At 45.2% G+C, this 13,205-nt stretch overlaps 1 protein-coding gene across 1 annotated transcript in view; it reads right to left on the bottom strand.

Annotated features, from left to right (window-relative positions):
- The window catches only part of Duox (dual oxidase), a 248,511-nt gene that overhangs the window by 194,283 nt on the left and 41,023 nt on the right, over nucleotides 1-13,205 (bottom strand). Inside the window, exon 6 of the mRNA XM_050186612.2 lies at nucleotides 9,644-9,704. Coding sequence (XP_050042569.2) covers nucleotides 9,644-9,704 — 61 coding nt within the window. The remainder of the gene's footprint in view (nucleotides 1-9,643; nucleotides 9,705-13,205) is intronic.

Raw genomic sequence — 13,205 nt, 5'->3', positions numbered from 1 at the left:
AATTCCGTTAATTACTACTTTGGAATTCTTGGATTCAATGTTTAGCAACGGCTTCGAAGATCTTGGGGAGTACTGCCAACAAACGTGGTTTTGTTCGAAGACCAAGGAAATGTCAAGAAACTGAATCACGCGTCGCTGAGGAAATTCCTTGGTAAACTTTAATCCTCCTCCATAAAGTTTAAATTGCTCACTTACTGAGGTAGCAGCGAAATCGAATTCTTCCCTATTGAAAAAAATTTTCTCCCAACAAGCAAATTGCTCCTATTAAGCAAATTGAGATGCGCTGTCATGCAGAGGAAAAAGGAGCAGGTAAAAGGCAAAAAAAGAACAGATATTTGCCCAGTGAAGCACAACAACAACAGCTTTACTGACTGTCGTATGGGTGTGGTTTATAAAATTCCCCTTAGCTGTGGCCAGTTCTGCGTAGGAAAAAGGGGGCGGTGTATCAGTCAAAGGCTAACGGAGCATAAAAGGTCGTTAACCGGTTCGGAATTTAACCAACCCTTATATAGAGCTTTCATTTATTACAAGAAAGCGTTTGATTCTGTCGAAACCTCAGCAGTCATGGAGGCATTACGGAATCAGGGTGTAGACGAGCCGTATGTAAAAATACTGAAATATATTTATAGCGGCTCTACAGGCACCGTAGTCCTCCATAAAGAAAGCAACAAAATCCCAATAAAGAAACGCGTCAGGCAGGGAGATCCGATCTCTCCAAGGCTATTCACAGCGTGTTTACAGGAGGTATTCAGTGACCTGGATTGCGAAGAATTGGGGATTAAAGTTGATGTAGAATACCTTAGTAACTTGCGATTCGCTGATGATATTGCCTTGCTTAGTAACTCAGGGGATCAATTGCAATGCATGCTCACTGACCTGGAGAGACAAAGCAGAAGAGTGGGTCTAAAAATTAATGTGCAGAAAACTAAAGTAATGTTTAACAGTCTCGGAAGAGAACCGCAATTTACGATAGGTAGCGAGGCACTGGAAATGGTAAGGGAATACATCTACTTAGGGCAGGTAGTGACGGCGGATCCGGATCATGAGACGGAAACAATCAGAAGAATAACAATGGGCTGGGGTGCGTTTGGCAGGCATTCTCAGATCATGAACAGCAGGCTGCCATTATCCCTCGAGAGAAAAATGTATAATAGCTGTGTCTTACCAGTATTCACCTACGGGGTAGAAACCTGGAGGCTTACAAAAAGGGTTCTACTTAAATTGAGAACGACGCAACGAACTATGGAAAACAGAATTATGGGTGTAACGTTAAGGGATAAGAAAAAAGCAGATTGCGTGAGGGAACAAACGCGAGTTAATGACATCTTAGTTCAAATCAAGAAAAAGAAATGGTCATGGGCAGGACATGTAATGAGGAGGGAAGATAACCGATGGTCATTAAGGGTTACGGACTGGATTCCAAGGGAATGGAAGCGTAACAGGTGGCGGCAGAAAGTTAGGTGGGCGGATGAGATTAAGAAGTTTGCAGGGACGACATGGCCACAATTAGTACATGACCGGAGTTGTTGGAGAAGTATGGGAGAGGCCTTTGCCCTCCAGTGGGCGTAACCAGGCTAATGATGATGATCGTTGGTGAACCGGTGGATTGCCTTCTAATCTTTACCTGCATTGCCAAGATTTTAACTGCGCGCCAGAGTTAGATGAATGCGCGATAATGTACAGGCATAGTAATGAAGGTACGCGTCTTATGGTAGAGGCATGGCATACCTATAAAGGTGGAAGTGCGTGCGTGAGTCAGCCTTCGATTACCTTGCATAAGGAAGAGATTAAGTGCCTTAGCAGTTATCTCTCACGTAGACCGACACATGTACCCGACTGACACGTGGTGATACCATTTCTGAGCTTGCGCAGTTGAGTTTTATGTCTTTTCTGTTTTCGCCTCAGTGCTCCCTTCAGATGATAGTCGGCGTTCGTGTTGTCCACTTCTCTACTCTTGTGTCCTGTCTGCGCGCTTCACCTCTTTTTTTGCATAGCTTGATCACACGCAAACCCAATGCTCATATGGAGCTACATTTACCGTGCAACCAATTAATTTTGTTTCCTTATTACACTTTATATCAATGCCGGTTGATTTTAACGGTTGACTTTTCAGGCATCAACTTTACCACTGTGTTTCGTAATGTAAGTGAACGCGGACTATATCGGTTTGGTTTTGTTTCAACATGTAGGGCACTCAGCGCAACGCAAGTACGACATAGAGTGGGTCCAACAAATTTAAATGCGATATCTCTCTTTTCACTCGTGGCAAACGACTGTAGGGTTGTAAAGAATACAAAACACTGATCACGAAAGCTGGCACTTTGATATATTCGATTTTTCTACCTCGTTTTAGACTTTGCAGATGTCATTCGCTAGTGTTGCAATATTCGGAACGCACCCTCGAACGTAGAACCATTTGCTGTGTATGCGGAGAAAAGCTTGCGAAAGTGAACGAGAATGACGCTGGCGTGATGTGCGCCTTGCTCCAGCGTGCCCCATTTCGAAGGTCACGTGATAAAAAGATAGCTAAAGCGGGAATGGGGAGGAGGGGGCAAAGTGAGCGCGTGTTAGACGGAGCAAGGAAGAGGTAAGCGCGTTTCTCCTCCTCGGCCGTAGCACATGCTGTGCGTCGCTGTCCTCGCGGCTGAGCCCACTCTGTAGATTCTGTGGGACACTATCAACCCTGAGTCAAACAATATGGTACTGCGAACAGGACAGTCGTCCTCCTAACCTGATGGCATCTCCCTCACATGAAGCATGAGAGGCTGTACGGTGCACTTCTAGCCTGGACACCCAACTCCAGGCCATATAACGAGCCGAAGAGGTCGCGATCGAACATTACATGTCAACGCTACACTCCCTTTCCGTCTTTTATTGTATGGCGCTATATACGCTGTTGCCAAGGGCGGCAAATTATCCGTTGTTTGTAGCGCTGTCCCCTGTGCGCCCTCTCTCGGGTCGTGCGCTTCTTTGCACTAAAAGCTATTAACATGCAATACCAACAAGCGCACAAGTCTGTTTTGTTGAATCAAACATCGATGGACGGCAACCTGGCCCACCTGAAGAAACCACGCCTAATCACCCCACCTAACGCTGCCGAAATAAACTTTTCCTACCTATAGTAGGCAGTTTTCAAAGGTGACCAAGAGCATACCGGGCCTATTACGGGCCTGATGGATAGTCTCACCTGTTACGGACCTGACCAAGGCCCGGATCCGACCCGAGCCCTAAGCTCCTTGGACCGAGCCTGGCCCTAGTCCGGAATAGAGTTAGCTTATTCGACCCGAGCCCGGCAAGCGGACCGGGCCGGGACCGGACTTTTGGTCTGGCCCAGGCCCGTGCAGTGCTCTAATTCACGTTTCAACCGGCGATTGTGTGTGTGCCTCCTTCTGATCCTGCGTCTTTGTGTTTGCTGTTTTTTTTTCGGTTTGAACATAAACCAACTGGCCCAGCAATTTGCGCTTCCACGCTTCTGAATTACATTCCTAATGGGAACAGCGCGAACAAGACGACCGCGGAGTGAAAGGACACAGTACGAGCGCTGACTCACAACTACGGTTACTGAAACACACATCAGGATATATAAGCGATACAAGCGACCACATGGTCAATCGAGGAATGAACAAATGGCCACGTGTATACAGGGCATCTGTTACCGTATCGAGTTAACTAGGTGCGTTAATTCCTGCTGAGAAAGCGCGATCGAAGGCTGGCTTATGCACCACGTGCCCTTTCGCTCAATGTGGGCTGCTTCCACGACTAATCTGGTGGATACATCAGTGTGCTTAAACAAAATTGTTGTCTCTTTGAGCAGAGGCTTACACCTACTTCGCGGCAACGGCCAGAAAACAAAACTTCTGAACTTTAGCCAGTGCCGCAGCGCGCGCACCGAGACAGCGAGGGTGTTGCAAGGAAGAGGGAGGAGAGATGACCAAAGTCCCGAGGACGGGCGGGAGGGCGATCTTGGAAGCCACACGCCGACACCCATGGGCAGTGCGTCATGGCGGGGCGGGGGTAGAGGTGCACGAAATAGATATTTCGCCTACCAGGAGGCTTGAGAAAACAGACTGCGTGCGCAAAGGGGTCGGAGGTCATCGTTATTTCACATCACGGCGGTGGGTCTACGCCATTCGTTTGTTGTAACCGATCGACATGGTTCAAATACCTTCGTTATACGTGCGATCTTATGCCATTGAAATAATGTATATTGTAATGAAATTATGTAATGTGTATAATGTACCCGGGCTGCCGGTGACCTGTTTGTTACAGGAAGAACCTGAACATAGTTGGGCCTAATTTGTCTTGGCCTCAACAGAATAGACACCTGTTCAAAAAACCACTAAGTATCCTAAGCAGGCAGCCCCTCATCTCCTCGGTACAGGGTGCACCAATTTCAGCATCTTCATTCAGGTGTTGGCTGGGCCGCATAGACCGCAGGGACGCCCCCCGGGTCAGGCATGGGGCGTATGTTCCAGATACCGCCGTTTCCCATGGGTGAAGCCGACCCAGTTCTTCGGGCGCAGCCACAGCACCATGCAACCTTTCCAAACTGGTATCGCAGTAGCTCTATCACAGTGTCACCACTTGTGATTTCGGACGGCCCAATCCGCTCTTTTTATTTTTGAGTCACCCTCCACCGCTCTTGCAGAGGTGACCAGTTCTGCTTACCATAGCGCAACCCCTGCACCGGGATTACAGGGAGAGTAGACGACCCACGCGAAATTGCTGGGCGGCATTGCGTTTTGGGTTCCGCATTGTAATTTCCCCGCCTGCTGCTGCAGCCCTCAGGCTTGCAGCACGAGCTCCCCCTCTTAGCCGTGTGAGCATCCGAAGCCACCCGCACGTTGCCCGTGACGCACCCCTAGGAGGTGGGGGAGAGCTCTTGTCCAGAGGCCGCGACTCCACCCAAGCTGGATTACACGTACACGCAACAATCCGCATCGTTCAGGCAACCCTGGACCAAGAATAATTGTCGTTCTCTTCCCAGGACCGACTTAGGAGGCATTCCGACTTCCGCACTGTGGCCTCCAGTAGGCAGGATGACAGGGGCGCGAAACCTACCCCTGGCCCTAACAGCACGGTTTATGAACTCTCTCACAAAGACGCAGTTCCATAACAAGGCCTCCATGTAGCTGTATTACAAGGGCGTGCCAGAACCCCCGGCCATTTTGACATGGTCCAAGTTCGCCCGGGATTTAGCCGGTGAACAAAGTGGTAAACCTCCCTTGGATGTAAGCCGGTTGTACTCGAATTCATGCGACTTCATTCGTGTGTGCGCTGATCAACACCTTGCCCCCAGGCAATGGGTTACAGAAGCTCGCCACAAGCCTCCGGCACTGACCACCCATGGAATAGTGCAACGCCAAACATTACGCGTCATTTGCCCAACTTTCCACTTTAATATAAATTACATAACGAGGGCCTCGAGTCCGGCAATATTGGTGCCTTCAGGTAGCATCTGTGGGTTCATATGGACTAGTAGCCGTCACAAAAATCGACCACGTACTCGTGACGCCTACGCCTGAAAGAATGTTCCTCATCCGCTGTCAGGGTTTGCGAGTGATGGCGCTGGCTAACACTCCCAGGGTTAGTTCTAGTAGTAAAAGAAATATCCAAGAAAGAGAATGAAAAAACGGTACCGCGGTAGCTCAATTAGTAAGATCTCACACGCGTAATGCGAAGACGTGGGTACATACTGCGAGCAGTTAATTTTTTTATTCGCTTTCAATTAATTTATCATTTCGTCCATTCCTTTAGTAGGTACAAATAATTTCTCCTCTGTCGTGCTCGGTGTCTTTGCTTCTTGCCTACTTATATTATGATTAATAAAAACCGGGCCCCTCCGTTCCTTTTCTTCAAGACCAAATGGTGATAGAAGAGCATGGAAAAGATAGCCTGGGCAGTGATCATAACCGCCTAACCTTAAAACTTAGGGCAAGTACTAACCGAAAACACGAGCCAATAGCGTCCCTATTATTAAATATGAATGCAAAGCAAATAACTTACATCGCAAAAAACAGAGAATAAAATGGGGCGTTTCCTGCAACAGTCTGGGGATATAAGAAAAGGAAATACGTTACGCAGCAGGACATAAGACAGACACGGCGAAAAAATTGGTGACTTGAAAAGGTGAAAACAACTAAGAAGTGGAACAACGAAACAAAGCAAAGTATAGAAGAGCGTAATCAGGCTTGGAAGTACAGGAAGAAGAGGTGCCCCTTAGATGGAACGAATACCCACAAAAGAAAAGGATGGCGCGTGAGCTCGTGCAAGTGGAAATGAAATACATGAGTGAAGGTTGGGGGCATACCATTCCCAAAAGAGACGAAGGCGCACCAAAAACATTCTGGAACCATCTAAGAGCACTCGGAGCTTCAACTAAAAATTCACAAACGGCAATAAGGAATGAAGACTGTATCATCTCCAAAGGAGACGATGCGCTTCGGTACATGAAAGACGTTATTAGGGACAACTTGGGCACAAAAAAAAGTATAGTTCAGACCAAAACAGACCCAACAACAACAACAGTGAAGCCTGAGGGATCAAAATTTAGCATAAGAAGGCTTTACTGGAAGAAAGCCGAAGAAATGTCCCGAATGTAGCCTCCGCAGGACCCGATGAAATCCCATCACATCTAATCGGAAACGTAAGTCCAAAGAGCAACGCATTGCTGGCTAATGTCCTTGAGGAAGTGATTAAAACGCAGTAAATTCCGGTTGGATACATTAAGGGACAGGAAGAGAGCGGTGTCAATGAGAGAGCAAACGGGGATAGCCGATATTCTAATCGACATTAAGAGAAAAATGGAACTTGGCAGTCTATGTAATGCGTAGGAAGGACAACCGGTTGATCACTAGACTTACAGAATGGGAGCTACGAGAAGCGAAGCGCAGTTGATGGCCGCAGAAAGCTAGGCCGGGTCAAGAAATTAGGAAATTTGCGGGTGCAAGTTAGAATTAATTGGCGCAGGACAGGTGTAATGGAGATCGTAGGGAGAGGAGGCCTTCGTCCTGCAGTGGACATAAAGATAAGCTGCTGCTGCTGCTGATGATGATATTCCGGTTGGATGGCGTGAAAGCAAGAAGAACATCATCTACGAAGGCAAAGGTGAAAAGGATAGGACGTGCGCGTATCCTTTTTGGTATATAGAATGCCAATTCGAACCACAAAGTTAGAACTGTTGATGTGGGTGGAGAAAAATTATGTACCGGGAGAACCAGAAAACGAGTTTAGACGAGGCAGATGAGAATAATAAGTTTGTATCAATTCAGTGCACAGAGATTTTAGTGGCTCAGAGTAAACTTTTATGAACGGCATTTTTAAATAATATGGGAGCCTACGACAACACGGAATTCTAGACAGGGAATTCACGTGGCATATTCTCAAGCATGAGTGCATAGATGACGATTCCGTGGAGCTGCGGAAGGAGATGTAGAGGCAACCAAGTACAAATTGAATGAAAAGGTCTAAAATTTAATGGTAAAAATTCACCAAGGTTTTAAACAAGGATGTCCACTGTGTTAAGTGTTGTTCACGCTTTATATTACAAACATAGAACGATGACTGTAAAGCAGTAAATTAGGCTTGTATTTGTCATACATGCGTAATGAAGAAATGGTGTAACTAAAGGTCGCCGGGCTGAGCCACCAGTATGCGGACGACATGGTGCTACTAGCTGGCAATGCAAGACAGTTACAGACACTTGTGATCATCTGTATCAATGCAGTGACAAATCGAGGCCTTAAGTTTAGTACAGAAAAATTGGGAAGTGTGATCTATAATGAAGACGAGTACTTAAGGGATGTCAATTCGACAGCAAGCCATGCCCACACTCAAGCAATGTAAATACTTCGCGTATACTTAAACGAAAAAAAGACTTAATCAAGTACCCACCAAAATATTCTGAAAATAAAGGGGATGCGGAATCCAACAATAATGAAACATGGAGCACTTTGGGGCCACAATGAATATAACGTGGTGCATGGTATATAAAAAGGAGTAATGATGCCAATGGTAACGTTCTCAAGTGCCATTCTGTGCTTAAAATCCTATATGTTGGTGCTGCTGGAAGTTAAGCAAAGGTAGGTAGGCTGGTTGGCACTGGGAGGCCAAGGCAAAACCGAAAACGAGACTGTGCAGGGTGATATGGTTCGGGCCTCCTTTGAATTCAGAGAAGCGCAGAGCAAAATTAGTTTGTAGGAAACGCTCAGGAACATCAATCAAAATAAACAAACACCCATACTTGATAAACGTGGACACAGAATGGTGGAAGAGGTCAAACAATTTGGCAACCAAGTACAGGGCAATTGAAAGCTTAGAGAACTATGAATCTTAAGAAAGTAAGATATAAACACAGAGATATTGAATTGGATGCAAAGATTGGGAAGAAAAAAGAGACCAAGGACATTTACAAGAATGAGAACAAGGAAATTAGAAAGGGAAATCTGTACAATAACACGAAGTGCCTTGCTATTTGAGGCTCGAGCCGGTTGCCTGGTGAGAAAAACATACCGAAGCAAATATTCACAACTGGATGAGGCATGCGTATGCTGCAGCAAAAATCCGGAGACCACTCAGTACATCCTAATGGATGCGGATGGAAGCCGCAGGTAACGCACACCTTCTAGAAACTGTTCGACTTAAACTTGACGGAAGCATCAACCGGTCGGCAGTCAAGATAAACCACAGACGTTGAGAATAATGGTTGAAAAAAAAAAAGCAGGGAAGAGATTTACGCCACCGGATTCGTTACAGGCATAGGTAGCGGTACAAGTAGATAGAGAAGTTTTGAGGAAGAGAACAAAAATGAAAGAGACATGTTCGAAAATGCTACAATGAAAAGCATGTATAAGGTGCCTGAGTAACTCAAGCAGGCTAGGTGACAATTTTTCAGTATCCCGTTTCAATGGGGATGCCAATAAATCATCATCATCATTATGGAACTGTACGTCAGCCGCTACACCACCCGTCCACACGTATACATTGCAGAAAGGTAAAGGCTATGCACAAAAGTCAGCAAAGATTAGTAGAAATAACGGAGTCGTAACGTCTTACGATGACAACAAAAGGCATCTTGTAAAATATGGTGATGCTTCCCATAATACCTCAATGCCCTGTAGAGATTTGCTTAATGACGATAAAATGGCTCAACAGGAAACAAACTGCGTGCTACCGGAGACTGAAAAAGCTTGTTCGTCACTACGAATGTTTATTATTTCAATGCAACATACCGGCGGAGGATTGGCAACAAAGGCGAGAGTCTAAATATAAGATAGTTCTTTCGCTCCTTTTCTGGCCGTAATGCAAGAAGGTCAAGACAACTAAATAAATGAAGACATTATTTGGTAGCGCGCGCTAGTGTTTAGTCATACTGATTAGCCTAGCATTAAATAGAGGCGAAGAAATTGGGCCAATATATTTTGCAATAACAGCACCATATACCCAAGCCCCTCCCCTTTCGTGGACGTAGTAAGGACACCTAGGAAAGTGATGAAACCCCCTTACGAGCCTCCATTGCATGTAGAGGCATAAAATATAGCGCGAAGAAAGCAACGCTAATCAAATGTCTGAAGAAAATCTGACATAGGTTACAAGAAACAAATGAATAGCATCGGAAGGAAATCGCCCGCGATCTTCGGCTCACCTGTGTACTCGGTGACATTTTCGCCCAACAGCACCGGCACGTACTCGTACATGATGACGTTCTGTACGAAAGAAAAACAAAGAAATGCTTCTCTGTTAAACTACAAGTTTAGGCACAAAATTAGATTGTGCAAAAGTAGCACCAAGGAAGACTGAAATGGGTAGCCACCTCGATGTTATATGTATGCATGCGAAGTACCCAGGTGAAATTGGCTTGCGGTGGCTCGCTATTGGCCCTCTCGCTCACTGTGGTGTCTACTTCCTAAATATATCAAACAGGATCTCTCTTTTTCCTTGGTACTTTCCGGCTTTATTTTCTGAAGTAGAGAACTGAATTGCGCAGCAAGGCAGCAGCGGAGGCGAGACAAGGACACAAGACACGTGGAAAACAGCAAGTTATCAGCTTTTCTTTAGTGTGACGGCGCGCGAAGTCAAGCTATTTTTCCAAAAGCAAGAGGAGCTGGTGCTAGTGTTTGGTAGATGTATTCAGCTTCTAAAATTACGCACGTAGTTTCATCCGGGCTTCTGCTCACGATTGATCTTTTTTTTTTTTTCAAACTGTGGCAAGCAGCCACAGTTCCTACAGTGGAAGCCTAAATGACCTGTATCAGCTCATTGTACGCTGTACTTGTGCTCTGTAGTTCGCTCGTTAAGTCTGCGACCTGCTTATCCTGCGTATTTCTTGTTAGAAGACAGTGGGATGGAGTACACTCCATTGTCCCAGCAGACAAAAACCTGACAGTGTCTCTTAGTGAAGCCTTGGTTACCAGTGTTAGCCCGCTGGCATATAAACATTCGCATTCTACTGTGAGGCGATTCGACGCAGAAAATTCGACGTCTACGTTTGCTCTTCTGCCATTCTTCAAATAATGCGAGAGCCGATGAATATGCCTTATGACTGGCACTTTTCTCATTTTCCCTGCCCGAAATTTCAGTGTTACTTCAGGGCAGGATTCAGAAAGTTCTCCGTGATAGACGATAACAGGTGCTTGGATTATCCCGCATCAATAAGGCGAGAAGCTTGTACAAGAACACTGTCCGGGTAAAAGGACAAACCGCAAAAAGAAGTAATAGGAGCTTAATTTATTGCCAAAATTAGGAGAATTGCGTACGCATGCCTTCTGTAATCTTGCTCGCAAATTAGGCTCAGTTTTCAGATGCTTTTGTTTAACTGAAACACAGTGTTCCATTTTTCGTAGCATCATGTCTTTTCCAGCTCACGCGATGGTATTGTATGGGTAGCTGCGCATGCTTATGACATCGTCTATTCCATATGGGGTTGTGTGCCTCTGACAGGGATAATGTGGAATCACTTGAATTTTTTTTATCAAAGTTGTGTGGCACATGTTGACCTGATGTGTATTCATATAGGCCCGCTTTGATGTTCCGAAATATAACTGGAATTCATCAAAACTGAGAGCTTTTCGCACAGTTTTTTCGTTAATACAGCTGCAAGTTTGTGCCCGTCCTGTGTACGTCCCTTTCGTCGTCCTTGCTTCTTGCGCGCTGCCCTGTTATGTGCTCAATAACTGGTAGGCTGGTGATGACGATGTTTGCTGGACCTAATTGCGCGGACGAAAATGATGCACTTTGTTACTTTTTTCGTGTTTAGATCCATTTCTAGAAAGGTTTTAGGTGCAAAATAAGACACGGAAACGCGCACATTCTTAGACCGTGTCTTATTCTGCGCGTAAAACGCTTCTTAGCCGTGTACCAAACAGCACAATTGCAGACGTTACTAAGCTATGAATCCATGCCATTAACCTGAAGCCTTGAGGCACAATCTCGCAACCAACCAAGCATTATTTTCATTTTGGAGAATAACGAAATATCTAGCAGAGAAGAATACATTTGTGTAGTCGGCATGAAGTGCAATATTCTGAGTGTTAGGTAGAATGAAAATATTATTTATATATATCAAAGAAAAAAGGGACCTAGCTGGCTTTGATTTCACGTGAATAATCTCCAATTCTTAACCAAGCCTGTTCAGAGCATTTTCTTTTTGCTGTGAAAGCCGTACTGTTCTTCTATGATAATGTCGATCGCGTTAGGGAGATTAGTAGTATTTATAAATAGCTTGTGTTACAATTTTAGCTAAAATCAGCAATACCGAAGTGTGTCTAACTAAGTCATGAGGACTGCTCTTTTACAGTGAAGCTTTATGTGGCTAGGGTTGCACGTATTTTTAGTGTCTGTTGCATAAACTACAAAAAAAAGGGGAGCGTGGTCGACCCGCACCGGAGGTAAAGCAGGCTTTACGCACTGCTCCTCTAGTTACAATAATAATACATAATGGAATAAATAAATCAAGATGGATTTTTTCAAGTGGATGGTTTGTGAACAGCACGTGAACTCACGAAGGGAAGACATTGCCATATGCGCAAAAGGCAAAATGTATCAATTGAAGACAAAGCGCTGGATTGACATGGACAGGAAAGACAAGAAGACATGCGCTAGTTATCAACTCTCAACTGATAACTAGCGCACCACCTGTCGTCTTTCTGGTGTGTGTCAATCTAGCACTATGACTTCAATTGATGCAACGAACCAACTAGCCCACACTTTGCATGGGTTAGCCGTGATGACACTATCCTTGGGATCATTGTTGGAGACTTCAGTGTTGACACTTCAAAACCAGACAAGAAATGGCTGACCAGTTTGTGCCAGAAGAGTTCTGTTTGAAGTGCCACACTTATCCAAATCACACAGGCTACTCAATAACGGTCATGTAAAGTGTTAACTTTAGACAATATTCTGTCTAAGGCTGTAACCATACCATGTCGCAGTGATCACAAATGTATCGTCACTACCGTTACCAAATCATAAAATAAGTGCATGAAACCTTGTGTAACCTGGTGTAATGTTCTACAGCTTCGTGGGTAATCTCTTTCCAAAAGTGAAATGGCTCCTCAATTTTTTTGTACATAACCAAAAATTCTGCAATGTTTAATTGGCCGTGATAAAAACACCAGTACAATGAACTGAGCTGCAAGTATTAGTTTGTCACAATTACTTTTTTTTTGTAGGAGACTGTATGTACGCTCTGTATCCCGGGTCGCGCTAACGTTGCGCATTTCGTCACGGCCGTGGCTCTGAAAGCGAAAATTAAAGCATCGTCTGCTTTGGAGACAGGTTCTCGCCGCCGATGTCAGCCGTTTCCGGGCAACGCGCGCTGTATGGTGGCTAGTTTTTAACATTAACATTGGCTACCGACCAGCTCTGAAGCAGGCAACCAACTTGCAACCGGTAAAATTTAGGTGACGCTTAAGCATCGCCTTTAAGAATCGAACGCGATAGCAGTCAAAGACCCCCGACTGCTTTTCATGCTTCCCGGCAACTGCAGCTTACCGGAAAACGCTGGCGGCGAACGTTACGCACAATGGCGAGCTTTCTGGTAGAAAGGCGGTCTCTCGCGTGGGTCGAGCTCCTGTAGTTGTTTCGCACTTTTTAATATTTAAGTCTGGGTCGAGCTTACATAAAAGATATGCGCTGTCGGTGTTTCTTTTTTCATTACATTTGTTTGTGGGCTGCCGTTCTCAAAATTCGAAGGAATAACTTTGTAG

Source organism: Dermacentor andersoni, chromosome 2 (genome assembly GCF_023375885.2).
Source record: "Dermacentor andersoni chromosome 2, qqDerAnde1_hic_scaffold, whole genome shotgun sequence".
In the NCBI taxonomy this organism is placed as follows: Eukaryota; Metazoa; Arthropoda; class Arachnida; order Ixodida; family Ixodidae; genus Dermacentor; species Dermacentor andersoni.
This window is presented reverse-complemented; position numbering and strand designations above follow the sequence as displayed.